Source organism: Cetorhinus maximus, chromosome 1 (genome assembly GCF_964194155.1).
Source record: "Cetorhinus maximus chromosome 1, sCetMax3.hap1.1, whole genome shotgun sequence".
In the NCBI taxonomy this organism is placed as follows: domain Eukaryota; kingdom Metazoa; phylum Chordata; class Chondrichthyes; order Lamniformes; family Cetorhinidae; genus Cetorhinus; species Cetorhinus maximus.
Window position 1 is genome coordinate 177,809,107 of NC_135879.1, and position 18,340 is coordinate 177,827,446.

The 18,340-nt window shown below is 42.1% G+C and overlaps 1 protein-coding gene across 1 annotated transcript in view; it reads right to left on the reverse strand.

Annotated features, from left to right (window-relative positions):
- Positions 1 to 1,158: 1,158 nt before the first annotated feature.
- LOC144685630 (putative phospholipid-transporting ATPase IM) overlaps positions 1,159 to 18,340 on the reverse strand; it is a 329,489-nt gene continuing 312,307 nt past the window's right edge. The window contains exons 27-28 of the mRNA XM_078550359.1: positions 7,809 to 7,939; positions 1,159 to 3,936 (exon numbers count right to left, since the gene is read on the reverse strand). Of these exons, the coding sequence (XP_078406485.1) occupies positions 3,721 to 3,936; positions 7,809 to 7,939 (347 nt within the window). The 3' untranslated portion in view covers positions 1,159 to 3,720. The remainder of the gene's footprint in view (positions 3,937 to 7,808; positions 7,940 to 18,340) is intronic.

Below are 18,340 nucleotides of genomic sequence, written 5' to 3' on the forward strand. Positions count from 1 at the left end.
GCCTTCCCTAAATGAGGTGACGTGGGCCTGAATGAGGCTCCTGTTGCCTCCATTAAATTCTATCCCTTGGGAGGCCTTCCCACCACCTTCCCCCTGGCTTCCTACCATTTGTACTTTTACGGGTTGGGGGAGGAGGCGGAGGCTTAATCAAGGGATTTAGCATTTGGGAAGGGTGCCAGCTGAGAGTGTTAAATCCCTCTGGGGCTGTGGATGCTTTCCCTGCTGACTCTCTGGGTGATGGGGCTGGAGACCCTGCCATCCAAAAAATCCTGCACTATGTTTTCAAATTATTAGTAAAATTAAATGTAAAATTATGCATATTTTCTCCTAAAAAAAACTTAACATATCTATCAGGGTGTGAACCTGTTCAGTTTTTTTTAAGAGATTGTACAAATTATTGAGCTTGGGCCATAGTTTCAGAACTTTTTCTTACTCCTCATGTGATTCTATCATTTCACGCATTATGTTCAACTTAATAGTTAGTTAATTTCAAGAAACTAAAATCACGGGTATGTAAACAAGTTTTTTTTCCCATTTCAACATGTACATTCACCAAATTGAACAGCGAAATGGGAGAATATCCAGAGGATATGTAGAGATAGCATTGCAAGGCATGGCCTTAAGTATAAACAAATACAGAATCATAAAATGGTTACAGCGCAGAAGGAGGACATCTAGTCCATTGAGTCCAGGCAGGCTCTCCACAACAGCAATTCAGCTAGTATCATTTTCCTGACCTGTCCCCATAGCCCTGAATTTTTATCCCTTCATGTGTTTATCCAATTCCCTTTAGAATGCCACCCTTTCAGGCAGTGCATTGCAGAACATAACCACTAGCTATATGCTCTACAATCAGACATTATCCTATTCCTAACCTTCATGCTATTGATTTGTGTTACTCACTAACTTTACATTGGAGCTATATCAAGTAAGTCTTTTTTTTTAGGGCCATTCTTAGTAGTGCCCCAAGATGATGCACCCCGATGGAACATATTGCACATTTCCTCAAAATGCTGCTAATTTTTGACATTCTAACTGAGTAGACTGACACATGAAGGGCAGACATTTCCAAAGGAACAGAAAAAAGAAAATAGAACTGATACTTCTGGCCCAGCAGAGAAAGACATGTCTCAAGATGGACAAGAGAGCCACGGTCTATATTTTCTGAGCTATGTTTTGCACCTGCTGTTTTAATTTCTGTTAAGCATTGATTATTGCAGTGATTGCAAAAGAGAAATTCACAGTTTGTATGTGGACCCTGAAAACAACTGTCATGATGATGACATGTCAACTTGAGTTGTTGCCTGACTTGCTAAATGTTTCCAAATTTTCTGTTAATGTCTCCTAGAAATAAATGTCAGCATTGTACAAGATACTGCACAGGCAGAAGGCACCAAAGACAAAGTATGGAAGATAGAAGACCCAGGTTTGTGCAGTTAGAAATACAGACCAAATTGAGAGAGCATTAATAAACATGATCGCAAGATATGTATTTAGTCCAGCTACTCAGTTTGCAGAAGTTTTAGAAATGTACACAGAACAATTGTGATCAAAGTACATTGAATGAAGTTAGATAAGTTTGGAAGGCATGCTTGTGAACAGGTGTCTTGTGTACCTAACATCAGTTTGTCACTGGTTGTGTTCTGCAGTTATGATAAAGTTATTTCATTTGCTATGATTGTTGGAATTTCCCAAACTCATCATGTCATTCCTTTGTTTCTCTCATACTGTCCTTTATTAGCAGGGGCATAGAATATGAGAGCAAGAAGTTATGCTAGAATTGTATAAAGTACTAGCTGTGTCACATCTAGAGTATTGCATACAGTTCTGGTTGCCACATTACAAGAATTATGTGATCACACTAGAGTGGGAGATTTACCAGGAATGCTGCCAGGAACGGAGAATTTTGACGATGAGGAAAGTTTGGGTAGGCTGGTGCTGTTTTGTTTGGATTAGAGAAGATTAGGGGAACATTTCATTGAGGTGTATAAAATTAGGAGAAAACCTAGATAGCGTGGATAGGAAGGACCCATTGCCTTAGTGAAGAAGTCAATAGCTAGCAGCATAGATTTAATGTAATTGCTCGAAGGATTAAAGGGGAGTTGAGGAGAAATCTTTTCACTCAAAGGATGATAGGAGTCTGGAATTCAATGGCTGAGAGGATGGTAGAGGCAGAACCTCTCATTGCATTTAAAAAACACTTGGATATGCCTTGGAGTGCTGTAGCCTACATGGCTATGGATCAAGACCTGAAAAACGGATTAGGCTGGATAACTCTTCTCCGAAAACTTTTTTTCTGACACAGAAGTAATGTGGCAAATGGCCTTCTGTGCCACAAATTTTCTATGTTTAAGGAACGAGAGACTTAGATCCTACCCAAATACTTCATCTGCTAAAGACCACACAGCAGGCAAGAGAGGTAACTGTTGGCACACCCTAGAAATTGTGATTAAGATAGCACTGCTTTAGGTCACACTGTAAAATTAGCATTCAGGTTGCAAAGTATACTTTGGATTCTGTATTTCAAGGTGTCCCCTTCAATCTAACATTTAGATCTCCATAGTTTTCTGATGTCTTCCATCTTCTCTGTTTCACTAAATTTAACTATCATCAGTGTATGCATAATATGAAGCTGAAAAGCTTTTATCAGTCTCAATTCAGGTAGGATACTATTTCCTTCAAATTTTATTTTGTGATTTCTAGCTATTTATGGTATTCCGCTGCAAGATAACATGACTATTTGATTTGTATGATTGTACTTTTAAAATTTAAAGTTCTTTGTATTTGCAACTAACCTCTCTTCGTCAGAATGTTTCACAGGAGCACTACCTATAATAAAAATATCCTCCATAAGACCACATTTCAATGGTATTCTAAGTGCATCCATGCTATTCCTGATATGCTTGAACTTCAATTTGAAAGCTTAGCTTGAAAATAGCATTTAATACCTGCAGAAGTGGCTTAGCTCAATAGAACGAATCTTATGTCCAATTTATACTGACAATTAGTTTCCAATTTCTGCTGCACTCTGGTTTTCAACTAACAGTATAAACAATTTGGATATTCCTTGGAATGGGGCAGTTTCTTCCAGACCTCAGGTGGACTCAGTTTTCCCAAATCGACTAGTGCAAGAAGCAAGTTGAAGTGATTCTGGGAAATAAACATTAGACAAACACAAGAGGACTTACCTAGTTCATCACACTACCTAGCTTAAGTGATTCTATTGATAATCTAGATGCTTTCTACCCTAATGTCAAAAGCAGTTGTGATTTCTCATTAATGAGAAGTCCTAAGCATTCTGGATGGAAAAAAACTCTTTAAAACAATCTCCATATGATAAAGTCTGCTATTTTGAATTACATTGTGATTTCACCGCGATTTAATTCCTCTACTGTAAACATATTGCATTTAGTTTCCACATGTAAAGAATGTTTAAATTAGCGTGTTTCTAAAAGTCAAAAACAGGTTGACAGCTGACAATCTCTTACTGTTATTTTAAATCAGTCATAATATCTTGATTTCATTTTTGTGCTGTTTATGTCCAGACAAAGTCATGTAGGAGTTTTATAAAGCCTTGAACTCTTCACATAAAACGGCATTTGTACAGTCAGTACCTTAAGGTGCACAAATACTAATTGTTTTCTTTGCCAGTAGTCATCTGCCACACTTCCCACATAGAATTAGTTCCATTTCAATGTTGCTTCACATTTTAAACCAGATTTACATTTTCTGTTTGTCAATATTTGATAATGTGCTAGCCTTAGAAGCTATAACATTGGTAGTCCTCATTCGCATATTCTTCCCTGAAGTAATGAGAGCACCAAAACCCCGTTGATGAGCAAAAGCATATGCAGACCGACGTGCACTGGGCCGTCTCAAGGGTGAAATTGTTTGTTTTGGCGGAAGCATCTTCATTTGTTTAATTTTATGTCGCAGCTGAAAATAAATGCAAATAGTTCAGTGAGAGTTCACAATTAAATAGCACGTTCACCTAAAATGAATTTCCCATATGTAGCACCTTAAGGCTAAAATGTTAAACATTTGCTAGATATGTTTTTGACAATGGCAAATACAGTAATATTTTCTATGAGTTGACACAAAATGGGTATAGTTTGCAAATGCTGGAATGACGAGTGAAGCTATTGAGGCAGATTTTCGCATTGGCTGTACTTTGCATGTACAAGTCCTTAAATGAAGTGGACCATTAAAAAGGCCTTCAAACCAGATCCCTGCCTTATTTGTGCATTACTCACTCCTCTGCTGACTTTAGGTCAGGCTCAGAAAGTTCCCACCTCAAAGAGGAGGAAGCTTCATAAAAATATTCAAAGGACCTGTGAATGACATCATAATGTCTCCCATGCGTTTTCTGGCATGGTACAGCACTACTTCCAAATGACCCTATATGTAATTTCTGCCCAGGATTGTTGGGAAAAAGCGGCAAACAGAAATTCATTTAAAATAAGATTAAGTGATTAATTTTGTAGCTATTACTTTGTTGATTTTCTTTTTCTTTTTTGCTGCTACATTTATTTTTATTGACCTTTCTGGTAATTGCTCTACAGCTTATTTTTTCTTCCAGCTCCATTAATAACAACCAGTGGTTTCCTTGTGACAGCTTTTTGGAAAAGGAAGAGGATGCTCAGCGGAAAGTTGGCATGCAGTTCAGACAGCATTCACATCAATGCACCCAGTATCAGGCAAGAAGAAGCTGTGCCATGGGGCATGCTGCACATAAACCAGGCTGATGCACAAAGGTAACTGTGAGGTCATCCATTTTGGATGTAAAAGAATAGATCTAAACGTTACATGAATGGTGAAAAGCTAAGAACAATGGGGGTCCAAATGTTATTTGCCCTTATCAGCCCAAGCCTGAATGTTCTCCAAGTCTTGCTGCATGTGGATGTAGACTACTTCAGTATCTGAGGAGTTGCAAATTATACTGAACACTGTGCAATCATCAGAAAACATCCCACTTCTGACCTTAGACTGGAGGGAAGATCATTCATGAAGCAGTTGAAAATGAAACTGAGCTTAGGACACTACCCTGATGAATTCCTGCAGTGACGTCCTGTGGCTGAGTTGAGTGACTCCCAATAAATACAGCAATCTTTTTTGTGCTAGGTATGATTCCAGCTATTGGCGAGTTCTACCCCGATTCCTATTCACTACAATTATACTAGGGCTTCTTGATACCACACTTGCTTAAATGTTGCCATGATGTCAAGGGCAGTCACTTTCATCTCATCTCTGGAATTCACCTCTTTCATCCATACTTGGACCAAGTTGAGGTCTTGAGCCAAGTGGTTTGGTGGAACACAAACTGAGCATCATTGAGCAGGTCATTGCTGAGTAAGTGCCACTTGATGATACCTCCATCAGTTTGCTGATGATTGAGAGTAGACTGATGGGGTGGCAATTGGCCAGATTAGATTTGTCCTGCTTTTATTATATCTGCGCAACTTTGCATTTTCGGATGGATTCCAGTATTGTAGCTGTACTAGAACAGCTTCTAGGGGCAAGGCTAGTTCTGGAGCACAGGTCTTCGGCACCACAGTCGGCATGTTATCAGGGCCCACAACCTTTTCTGTTTCCAGTACTTTCAGCTGTTTCTTGAAACCAGGTGGAGTGAATCAAATTGGCTGAAGATTAGTATCTGTGATGCTGGACAACTCAGGAGAAGCCAAGTGGATCATTCACTTGACACTTCTGGCTGACGATGGCCAGGATTTTCTGTGCCCACTGGCATCAGGCATGTTCGGTGGCATGAGTGGACAATATCGTGCGTTTGGTTTCACGACAGCATGAAACCAGTTTGCGAACATCCACTCAGGCCCACCATCAGACGTCGGGAACCTCATTGTAATACATCTGCATATCATTACTAGGCCAGCCCGCCGGACTCGTTCCCCTCCACCCTGCTGGATCGTCTGTGCACATCGGTGGGAAAACACGCCAACGTATTTCACAACAGCATATATAAGGTGTGCACTTGGCGGGCTGCACTTCGCTCAGGACTTCAAGATTTGCTTACCTACCTTGCTTTGGTCAGCACTCGCAGCCATCAGTGCCAGGCTGCACAGACAGCACCACATCACTTTTAGGGGGGCTCACAGGCAGGTCTCTACCTATCAGATCAGCCATATGTGGTTGGCTTTTCAATGGCTGCAGGGCAAGATCTTGCTTGGGGAAGAGGGAGAAGTGGCCTCAGGCAAGGGGCAGCAGGACGAGGGCTGTACTGGGGAAGAAGGGTATCCCAGGGTATGTGTGGGGGCACATGTTGATCTGTGCAAGTGGCCTTAAGGTGGTGAAGGCTGAGAAAGCAGTCTCCAGAGGAGATGAGGCCAGATGGACATGTGAGGGTGTGTGTGTGTGAGAATGGGTGGTGATGTCCCTTGAGCTGGCAGTGAGTGAGATGCCAGTGAATGTGATGGGCTTGAATGTGAGTTTAGATTGATGAGAGGGTTGCCATACCCAGGCTGCAGGGATGACATAATTCATCCTCTATCTGCATTGGATGGCCAACCTCTTCTGTGCAGCATTGGCACTGATCCCCACTGCCATCGCCTACCAAGTCTGACTGGTAATGTTGCTGCCCCTCCTGCGGCCAGAGCAGGGATAGAGGTCATCACAGCAGCTCTCCATGGCATCCAAAAGGTACTCGAGGGCTGCAGTCTTCTTGCCTTTCGGGACCATGTCTTCTTTGCTGCAGTCCTGGGCTCAAAGCACTGAGTGCGGCTGTACTTTAAATTTGGTGCCTTCCATTTGGAAGTGGCGAGGTGATGGCGTGGCAGGCGAATCTGAGCCTGCCCACCATTGAAGCGGCGTGTATTCCAGGAGTGCATAATTAATATGTTGGGTTGGGGATGCTATGTTGTTTTTCCTGCTGCTGCCGCACTTAGTGCAAATCTGGGACGATTCTGCCTGATGAGTGCAAATTCTTCAGCCTTGTCTTTCGCTGCTCTGCATTGGTTGGATATGCTGCATGTCATGTAGAACACCCCTAGACAAATGCAACATTTGCAACGTGTTTTGAATTGCCTATGCTTGTCCAGTGCCTAGGGAAAGCAATTTGAAATATTGGAACCAGTAACTCCCACAAGCAATCTCTGTTTTCTACTTTCTATTCTGTTTCCTTATCTAGGCCCACATTCTATCCCAGATTCTCATTTTTAATGTTATTAGTAGCTGCTGATGTGAACATTGTCAAAAGCTTTTTTGGAAGTTTCAAAAGATTTTACGTTGTTTCGTTATCTATGAGAACCTTACTCTTCCAAATCAATGCTGTTTCTAAATCTATTCTTGATTGGTTCAGAATTCAATACAACTGCCTCATCCTCAAGCATTTGTTTGAGGAATAAAGTTTAAAATTATTTAATAAAAGTACGGCTGAGTTTTCTTTTACAAACAAACCACTAAATTTTCATTTGGAACTGCCAGTGTCTTTGTGTTTCTGCTTTTAGGTATAAAATATGATGTTCCCTTATCTCTTGACTCGCGTCACTTTCAACAAATAATTATGGGGTGCCGGGAAGTGACAATAAACACTGAAGCATCAGATTTAAATGTCCAGCCTCAGAAACACCAAGAACATGATTGTTCTGTGATCCTAGCTACCTTGTATCAATTCTTTAAAATAATTAGGTTTAAAACAAAACAAAATATTGTATTTTGCAACTGAAATCAGGGGGATTGCAATATTGTTGTGCATGGTTGTGGAATATTCTTTCAAATAATAAGTAACATAATTACAACCAGCAGATAGTTTTCCTGCAGATAGCCTTATTCTATGCCATGCATTAAGAACGTACTTTGTTGCTGAAAGTCGGTCTCAGTTCAGATTTGAGGTATCGCACGATAATGACTGGCAGGACACACATTACTGCTGTTAGAAAAATGGTCAGCCACACATGTGGCTGGTTCAAGGCATTCCGTGCAGTACCTAGACAAAACAAAACTGTGTGTTAAATTTAAAATATTCTGATGTGGTACTTGGCTATTGATATTAATATTTTTCTGTAAATTCTCATTAGCAATTTAGTAGTCTATGTAGTTTATTCAATTGATCATTTTCAGCATCTTCTTGCTTCAAGGTCATCCACCTTCTTCTGCTGCTTTCTTGCCTCCACCCCGTGTTCCTTGACTGATGAGGACTGCTGCTGTGCCACCTCTAAATGCAGGGGAGATGGTGGAATGTACAGCACACCATACTAATGTGGAGACACATTATGCATGTTGGAGGGACACCCCAGGCCTGTTGAGACACTTGAAGGTCTGCTTCAGCAGCCCAATGATGTGTACAATAATCAATCTTACGTTCTAACACTTTAATTATATCTGTGTACATTGCTTAGGTATCCTGGGATTGCAGAGGTATGACATCGATCACAAATTCCTCAGTAGTCAACTTGCCACATTCCTATGAAATCAACACTGGGGAGGGATAGTTGAGTGTCACAGGATAGAAGCATTCTGACAGCTATCTGAGTATTGGGAGTGGCAGCATAGTGGTTATACTATTTGATTAGTAATACAGAGGCCTAGATTAATAATCCAGAGACATAAATCCAAATCCCACCGTACCAGCTGCAGAGTTTAAATTCAGTTAATTTAACAGATTTGAAATTTAAAAGCACACATCAGTAATGATGATGAGACAATAGGGTGATGGTAAAAAACCATCTGGACTACTAATGTAGTCGAGAAAAAGAAATCTGCTGACCTTGGCTAGTGTGACCTATGTGTCTGTAGATGCACAGCAATGTAGTTGACTCTTAACTGCCCTCTGAAATAGTCTAGCAAGCCAAACAGCAGTTGTACCAAACTGCTATGACAAAGTAAAACCAGATTAACATGAGCATTGAATTCATACTTGACAAAGGCACACCCAGCCCAGCTGATCCGAGAAAATCCTCCACACTAACAACTTGGAACTTGTACAAAAATTGGGACAGCTGTCCCACAGATGATGCAATCATCTGAAGGATTTTGCTTTTTTGTATAATTGTAGTCAAGCAAAAGCCCGCCAAAGTCATAGTCACAGAATTAGACCTTTCAGAAAACATCCCACATTCCTCCATTATCTTTCCTGGATATGCCCCACCCACTGACAGAGAAGACCCCCAAGAGATGGCAACACAATGATACAATTGAGTTGGGAGTCCTCAGCATTGACTCCAGCCCCGTGAAATCTCATGGCATTAGGTCAAATTTGGATGAGGAAACCTCCTACAGATTAACACCTACCTACCTGGACATGGATTGGGACCTGAATATTAAAGGATATAGGACATTTAGGAAGTACAGAAAGTGAGGAAAATTTGGAGGGGTGGCTCGAATAGTTAATGATAGTATTAGCACAATAGAGAGGGATGACCTAAGTTCAGGAAACCAGGATGTGGAAACGGTTTGGGTAGAGGTGAGAAATGATGAAGGCAAGAAGTCACTTGTGGGAGTCTTGTACAGGCCCCCTAATAGTAACCACATGGTAGAATGGAGCATAAAGGAAGAAATATAGGGAGTTTGTCAGAAAGGCACGGCGATAATCGTGGGAGATTTTAATCTACATATAGACTGGAAAAGTCAGATGTGCAAAGGTAGCATAGATGAGGAGTTCATAGAATGTTGCCGGGATAGTTTTTTAGAACAGCATGTTCTGGAGCCAACCAGAGAGCAGGCTTTACTAGACCTGGTATTGTGCACCAAGGTGGGATTAATTAATGATCTCATAGTGAAGGTACCAGCAACCATAATATGCTTGAATTTTACATTAAGTTTGAGGGAGAGAGGAGTGGGTCCGAGACTACGTTTTTAAACTTAACTAAGGGCACTTATGAGAGCATGAAAGCAGAGCTGGCTAAAGTGAATTGGCAAATTAGGTTAAGGGATAGGTCAATAGAGATGCAGTGGCAAACATTTAAGGGGCTATTTCAGAATACACGGAATAGGTACATTCCAGTGGTAAGAAAAAGTCCAAGGGACGGACACGTCATCCGTGGTTAACTAGAAAGGTTAAAGATAGTATCAAACTTAAAGAAAAAGTATATAATTGTGCAAATATAGGTGGAAGGCTAGAAGATTGGACAAAATGTAAGGAAGGGCAAAGGATGACTAAGAGATTAATAAGGAGGGAAAAATTAGAGTTTGAGAGAAAGCTAGCCAGAAATATAAAAACAGATAGTAAAAGTTTCTATAAATATTTAAAAAAGAAACGAGTTAACAATGTGAGCGTTGGTCCTATAGGAAGTGAGTCTGGAGAATTGATAATGGAAAACAAGGAAATGGCAGATGAATTGAACAGGTATTTTGCATCAGTCTTCACTGTAGAGGGCACAAGTAACATCCCAGAAGCAGCTATAAATCAGGAAATGGGAGGGAGGGAGGAGCTCAGGAAAATTACAATCACCAGAGAAGTGGTGCAGAGTAAATTGTTGGAGCTGCGGGCTGACAAGTGCCTGGGTCCTTATGGACTTCATCCTAGGGTTTTAAAAGAAGTGGCTAGTGAAATAGTTGATGCATTGGTTTTAATTTTCCAAAATCTCCTAGATTCAGGGAAGGTCCCATTAGATTGGAAGATAGCAAATATAATTCCTTTATTCAAAAAGGGAAGGAGATAGAAAGCAGGAAACTACAAACTAGTTAGCTTCACATCTGTCATAGGGAAAATGTTGGAAGCTATTATTAAAAAGCTGTAGCAAGGCACTTGCATAAATTCAAGGTAATCCGGCAGAGTCAACATGGTTTTGTGAACGGGAAATCATGTTTAACCAGCTTATTGGAGTTCTTTGAGAAATTAACATGTGTTGTGGATAAAGGGGAACCAGTGGATGTACTGTGCTTAAATTTCCAGAAGGCTTTTGATAAAGTGTCACATCAAAGGTTATTGCAGAAAATAAAAGCTCATGGTATAGGGGGTAATATGTTGGTATGGATAGAAGATTGGCTGGCTAACAGGAAGCAGAGAGCAGGCATAAAGTGGGTCTTTTTCAGGTTGGCAAGATGTAACGAGTGGTGTGCCACAGAGATCAGTGCTGGGACCTCAACTATTTACAATTTATATAAATAACTTGGATGAAGGAATGGATGGGATGGTTGTCAAACTTGCTGATGAAACAAAGATAGATAGAAAAGTAATTTTTGAAGAGGACAAAAGGAGGCTACAAAAATATATAGATAAGTTAAGTGAGTGGGCAAAGATCTGGCAAATGGAGTATAATGTGGGAAAATGTGAAATTGTCCATTTTGGCAGGAAGAATAAAAAAGGCATGTTATCTAAATGGTGGGAGATTGCAGAGCTCTGAGATGCAGAGTGGTCTGGGTGCCTTAGAGCATGAATCACAAAAGGCTAGTGTGCAGGTGCAACAAGTAATTAGGAAGGTTAAAAGAATGTTATCATTTATTGCGAGGGGAATTGAATACAAAAGTAGGGAGGTTATGCTTCAGTTGTACAGAGCATTTGTGAGACCACATCTAGAGTACTGTGTACAGTATTGGTCACCTTATTTAAGGAAGGATGTAAATGTGCTGGAAGCAGTTCAGAGAAGGTTTACCAGACTAATAACTGGAATGGGTGGGTTGTCTTATGAGGAAAGGTTGGACAGGTTAGGCTTGTATCCACTGGAGTTTAGAAGAGTAAGAGGTGACTTGATTGAAACATGTAAGATCCTGACGGGACTTGACAGGGTGGATGTGGAGAGAATGTTTCCTCTTGTGGGAGAATGTAGAACTAGGGATCATTCTTTAAAAATAAGGGATCCCCATTTAAAACAGAGATGAGGCGAAATTTTTTCTCTCAGAGGGTCGTGAGTCTTTGGAACTCTCTTCCTGAAAGGCAGCGGAAGCAGAGTTTTTCAATACTTTTAAGGCAGAGGTGGATAGATTCTTGGTGAGTCAAGGGGGTGATAGGTTATCGGGGGGTAGGCAGGATGCAGATTTGAGGTTACCATCAGATCAGCCATGATCTTATTAAATGGCAGAGCAGGCTCGAGGGGCCGAATGGCCTACTCCTGCTCTTTGTTCATATGTATCTCCCTCAGCTGATTAACCAGTTCTCCTCCACGTTGGACAAAACTTGGAAGCACAGAGCCACAGAATGTTCTCTGGTTGGGGGGCATCAACATCTATCTGTTAACAATTCTACTATCTTTACCCCTGGCAAATTAACCTTATCAGTCAAACTTGTTGTTAGTTTAAAAGCTCAACTAAGAGAAATTTCAGATCATTAAAGGAACTTAGTCAGATTTACCAGCTATAGACTGGGTTCTGCAATGAAATGTTCTTCCTCCTAGGAGTTTTCAAACTAGCAAAATTATCTCAGAATAGAATATATGTACAGGTATACAATAGTAGAAACAACTCTTTTTAAGTTTATCAGTGTCAGTACTTAGAATCCTAACTTAAGAATTCTAGGATTTTGTTATCTATATGTGGGCTCATGAGGATGTAAGTATGAGACTACAACTCTTTCATACTTATGAATATTTATTTTAAGAATCAATTCTAGATTACATTATAGTAATGAATACTATATCATAGAATATATGGCACATAGAGACAATCACTTCACTTATACAGATAGAGACTATTCTAAGAGAAGTAAATATTCAATTCTGTATTCCCTTAATAATGAACATTAGCTATAGTCAACCAAAGATGATTACAACATGACTATTATACTTTAAATTTACATATAATGTCTAAATCCACCTTAATTAATAATTGGATATTCAAACACATATTGATTTAAAGAAGAATATACTCACAATCCAGTATAATTTCTTTAGTTGGTCTTTTGTCTCAACCATTAAGGGGAGTTAGTGGTGAACTCAACCCTTTGTGTCCTAAAGATGGCTGATCTATGTCTCTGTTTTTATGTGTCTGTGTGGTAGCTTATTTAACACATGCGGCGGGATTTTCTGCACCCGCCCGCCACCACGATCTTCTGGTCCCGCCGCAAGTCATTGGACTTCTGGCTGGGGCGCCGCCTCGCCTATGGCAGGTCCCGCCCACACGGGGCCAGAAAATCCCAGCCATGGACTTTCCCTCTGTGGCTCATTGAATCAGGCTGGCATTGTCCATTGTATACCACAAAAACAATTTTTTTTAATAAGTCTTATCAATCATTTTTTTTAGCTGTCTTTATGTGAACCTTTGAAGGTCATTTTGTTTTTACTGTCTGATTTCTGTCACAGGTGTTTGGCTGTTGTTCAACAATAAGGCATTCAAGCTTCTTATGAATTCTTGCACTTCTGTATAGCGCTTTTCTCTAGCTTCTTGACACTAGTTCAAATGTTGCCCAGTGTATTTTATTTTCTCAACTTCTATTAATAATTAACACCTTAATTTCTTCATGAATTGGGTCAATTCCTTTATATATCATCAAGAGTTGCTCAAGCACCACCACTAGTGACTCAGTTGGCCAAGTCCTGAAGAAAAGAGCTGCCAAACTGGACCGGTTCGATTTGCAACTCCCCAGTTAATGAAGCAGTCCATATGCAGCAAGATCTGGACAATACTTAGGCTTGAGCTGAAAAGGGCAAGTAACATACACACCACACAAGTGCCAGGCAATGACCATCTCCAACAAGAAAGAATCTCCCCTTGACATCCAATGGCATTAACATAATGAAATCCTCAATCATCAACTCCCTGGGGTACAAATTGCAATGGTGCAAGTGGCTGAAGACAAGGGGCATTTATATAAAATCACCAAAGTTACCTCAGCATTCAATGAAGTTAGTGCATTTTTTTATATTATTATTTGAAGGGATGTGGGCGTCGCTGGCAAGGCCGGCATTTGTTGCCTATTCCTAATTGCCCTTGAACTGAGTGACTTGCTAGGCTATTTCAGAGGGTAGTTAAGAGTCAATCACATTGCTGTGGGTCTGGAATTACATGTAGATCAGACTGGGTAAGGATGGCAGATTTCCTTCCTCAAAGGACATTAGTGAAGCAATGAGGTGATGACATAGTGGTATTGTCGCTAGTAATTCAGGGCAATACCCTGGGGACCCAGGTTCAAATCCCGCCACGGCAGATGATGGAATTTGAATCCAATAAAAATCTGCAATTAAAAGTCAAATGGAACCATTGTTGATTGTTGTATGATGGGCCACTGGTTCACTATGGTCCGTTAGGGAAGAAAATTTGTTATCCCCACCTGGTCTGGTCTACATGTGACTCCAGACCCACAGCAATGTGGTTGACTCTTAAGTTGACCCAGCAAGCTACTCAGTTGTAACAAACCGCTACAAAGTCACACAACAGGAATGAAACAGGATGGACCACCCGGCAGCAGAAACAACAACGTTTCCATTGACCTTGTGTGCCGAGGGGCTGATCCATGTCAAGCCTGCAAAGTCCTCCTGACTAAGATCTGGGGGTTAGTGCCAAAATTGGGAGACCTGCCTCACAGATTAGTCAAGCCTGACGTAGTGATCCTCACGGAATCATACCTCAAAGATAATGTCCCAGACACCACCATCACCATCCCGGGGTATGTCCTGCCCCACAGGCAGGATAGACCCAGTCTGTCCCAGTGGTACAGGGCATACACAGCGGCTTACAGTCGGGAGGGTGTTGCCCTGGGAGTCCTCAACATTGAATCCGGACCCCATGAAGTTTCATGGCATCAGGCCAAATATGGGCAAGGAAACCTCCCTCCCTCAGCTGATGAATCAGTGCTCCTCCATCTTTAACACCACTGAGCACTGAGGGTGGCAAGGGTGCAGAACGTACTCTGGGTGGGGGACCCAGTAGATTGGCTCGGTAGCACCACTGTTGGCCGAGTCCTAAAGGACATAGCTACTAGACTGGGTCTGCGGCAGGTGGTGAGGGAACCAACAAAAGGGAAAAACATTCTTGAACTCACCTTCACCAACCTTCCTGCCACAGATGCATCTGTCCATGACAGTATCGGTAACAGCACCAGGTATACCTAAAAATGAAGTGTCAACCTGGTGAAGCTATAAAACAGGACTACTTGCATGCCAACAGCATAAGCAGCTAGTGATAGACAGGGCTAAGTGAACCCACAACCAATGGATCAGATCTAATCTCTGCAGTCCTGCCACATCCAGTTGTGAATGGTGGTGGACAATTAAACAACTCACTGGAGGAAGAGGCTCCACAAATACCCCCATCCTCATTGATGGGGGAGCCCAACACATCAGTGCAAAAGATAAAACTGAAGCATTTGCTACAATCTTCAGCCAGAAGTGCAGGGTGGATGATCTATCTCGGCCTCCTCTGGAGGTCCCCAGCATCACACATACCAATCTTCAGCCAATTCGATTCATTCCACGTGAGATCAAGAAACGGCTGAAAGCACTGGATACTGCAAAGGCTATGGGCCTTGACAATATTCCAGTAATAGTACTGAAGACTTGTGCTCCAGAACTTGCCGTGCCCCTAGCCAAGCTGTTCCAGTAGAGCCACAAAACTGGCATCTAACCCGGCTATGTGGAAAACTGCCCAGGTATGTCCTGTACACAAAAAGCAGGACAAATCCAACCCGGCAATTACGGCCCCATCAGTCTACTCTCCATCATCAGTAAAGTAATGGAAGGGGTCATCAACAGTGCTATCAAGCTGCACTTGCTTAGCAATAACCTGCTCAATGACGCTTATAGTTTGGGTTCCGCCAGGGCCACTCAGCTCCTGACCTCATTACAGCCTTGGTTCAAACATGGACAAAAGAGCTGAACTCCTGAGGTGAGGTGAAAGTGACTGCCCTTGACATCAAGGCAACATTTGACTGAGTGTGGCATCAAGGAGCCCTAGCAAAACTGGAGTCAATGGGAATCAGGGGGAAAACTCTCCGCTGGTTGGAGTCATACCTAGCACAAAGGAAGATGGTTGTGGCAAAAACAAAAATAGCTGGAAAAATTCAGCAGGTCTGACAGCGTCTGTGGAGAGGAATACAGTTAACTTTTCGAGTCCATATGACTCTTCATCAGAAGAAGTTGTGGCTGTTGGAGGTCAGTCATCTCAGCTCCAGGACATCAATGCAGGAGTTCCTCAGGGTAGTGCTCTCAGCCCAACCATCTTCAGCTGCTTCTTCAATGACTTTCCTTCCACCATAAGGTCAGAAGTGAGGATGTTCCCTGATGATTACACAATGTTCAGCACCATTCGCGACTCCTCAAATACTGAAACAGTCCATGTCCAAATGCAGCAAGACCTGGACAATATACAGGCTTGGGCTGACAAGTGGTGAGTAACATTCGCGCCACAGAAGTGTCAGGCAATGACCATCTCCAACAAGAGAGAGTACAATGGCATGACCATCATGGAATCCCTCACTATCAACATCCTGGGGGTTACCATTGACCAGAAACTGAACTGGATTAGCCATATAAATACTATGGCTACATGAGCAGGTCAGAGGCTAGGAATCGTGTGATGAGTAACTCACCTTCCTGACTCCCCAAAGCCTGTCCACCATCTACAAGGCACAAGTCAGGAATGTGATGGAATACTCCCTACTTGCCTGGATGAGTGCAGCTCCCACAATACTCAAGAACCTTGACACCGTCCAGGACAAAGCAATCCGCTTAATTGGCACCACATTCACAAACGTCACTCCCTCCACCACCAACATACAGTAGCAGCAGTGTGTACCATGTAGAAGATGCGCTGCAGGAATTCACCAAGGGCAGAATTTTCCAGTCGACGTGAGGGGGGTGGGTCCCACACGCCGACGGGTAAAATGACGTGCGATGACGTTGGGCATGCATTCCGCATCACCGCGCATCATCGCGAAATTTCGTTAAGCAGGTGTGCGCCAGCCGAAATGTCAACAGCCTGTTAAGGCCATTAAGAAATTAATTAAAGCACTTGAGAACGCTGCCCGTCCAACCTTAAGGTTAGCGGGCAGGCAAAACGCCCAAGTGGCCTTTGCGTTTTTCAGGAAATCTCATCTATGGGTGGGATGAGGTTTCCTGAAGTTTTTATTAAATAAATTGTCATAAATTTACAAACATGTCCCCACTCATGACACAATCGCATGAGGCGACATGTTTAAATAAATTTTTAAATAATTTCTGTCATGATTTTATCATACATTCAATCTCCCTGAGACAGCTCTGTGCCTCAGGAAGATTGCTGCGCTCTTTCGTGCACATGTGCGAAAGAGCGCAAGCCCCGACTCTCCCTCCTCCCCCTACCTGCACAGGTAGTGCTGAGTGCTGCCGGCTACGCATTACACTGGGTGGGCCTTAATTGGCCCGCCTGCAGAAAATGGCACGCGGAGCCGATCATGGGCGACGCTCGGCTCCTTGCCCACCCGCCATAGGAAAATTCCTGGCCCAAGGCTCCTTCGACAGCACCTTCCAAATCCACAAGCACTGTCATCTAGAAGGACAAAGGATGGGAACACCACCACCTAGAAGTTCCCCTCCAAGTCACTCCCCATCCTGACTTGGAAATATATTGCCATTCCTTCACCGTCACTGGGTCAAAATCTTGGAACTCCCTTCCTAACAGCACTGTGGATGTCCCTACACCACATAGACTGCAGCGGTTCAAGAAGGCAGCTCACCACCACCTTCTCAAGGGCAACTAGGGATGGGCAATAAATGCTGGTCCAGTCAGCGAAGCCCACATCCTGTGAATGAATAAAAAAAAATCGATGATAATTTCATGGTCACTATTACTGAGACTAGCTTTCAATTCCTGATGTTATTAAATGAATTTAAATTCCACCAGCTGTCATGATTGGATTTGAGCCCATCTCCCCAGATCATTAGCCTGGGTCTCTGAGTTGCTAGTCCAGTGATATTACTGTACCACTATGCCACCGTCTCCCCTCAAATATAATGTAATACAAGGTGAAATCCATACTAACAACAGGACATGACATTGTTGGATTACTTATATGTGAAGTGAAGCAATGAGCTATAGCAGTGCTTCACCAAACTATTTCCAATGTGACCCCATTTTAACTCACCACCACATTCCTAAGAGCAGTTATGGATGTACAACAAAGGCTCACCTTGCCAGTGATGCCCACATCCCATGAATGGATATATATATAAAAAAAGGCTCTTGAGAAGACTCTTGACCCCAAACGCCAGCAAAAACAAAACAGAAATAAGGCAGCATAGGAACATTTGGTATGTTATTATTTAAGTTTGTATATTATGGATCAACATTTAATACGTCATATAAATATGAAAATCTGTGTTTTTAAAGTACTTTATAAAATGTTATTGTATTTACTCATGTAATTTTCAGCCAAGCTCTCCATATTCTCTGGAAACAGAAGACTCAGTGAAGCCCTCCTCCCCCAGCTCCCCACACATTACAATCAGCTCCCTCCCTTACCCCGCTCCCCCTCCACACA